Below are 336 nucleotides of genomic sequence, written 5' to 3'. Positions count from 1 at the left end.
ACCACCACCACCAGCAGCAACACAAGCAGCAGCAGCACCAGCACCAGCAGCATCACAAGCAGCAGCAGCAGCACCAGCAGCAGCAGCAGCAGCAGCAGCAGCAGCAGCAGCAGTGTACCGAGTCTGGGTAGTTTGAGCGAAGCAAGGATAGACTTCTCTGCGGGGCTGAAGGGGAGAGAGGAGACGTCAAGAGCAGCAGCAGCAAGCGAAGCACTATAGAGAACTCCATCTGCTGCTGCTGCTGCTGCTGCTGCTGCTACGGGATATCCTTCAACGTCCCAACAATCTCTTGCTGCTGCTGCTCTCTCTGCTGCTGCTGCTGCTGCTGCTGCTTCT

General features: G+C 58.0%; 1 protein-coding gene across 1 annotated transcript in view; it reads left to right on the top strand.

Moving 5' to 3' along the window:
• The window catches only part of EMH_0065620 (uncharacterized protein), a gene marked incomplete at both ends in the record, with an annotated part of 867 nt that extends 731 nt beyond the window's left edge, over positions 1-136 (top strand). Inside the window, one exon of the mRNA XM_013498418.1 lies at positions 3-136. Within this exon, the coding sequence (XP_013353872.1) occupies positions 3-136 (134 nt within the window). The remainder of the gene's footprint in view (positions 1-2) is intronic.
• Positions 137-336: the final 200 nt, after the last annotated feature.

This window comes from Eimeria mitis, genomic scaffold, assembly GCF_000499745.2.
Source record: "Eimeria mitis Houghton genomic scaffold, Emh_scaff3405, whole genome shotgun sequence".
NCBI lineage: Eukaryota > Apicomplexa > Conoidasida > Eucoccidiorida > Eimeriidae > Eimeria > Eimeria mitis.
This window is presented reverse-complemented; position numbering and strand designations above follow the sequence as displayed.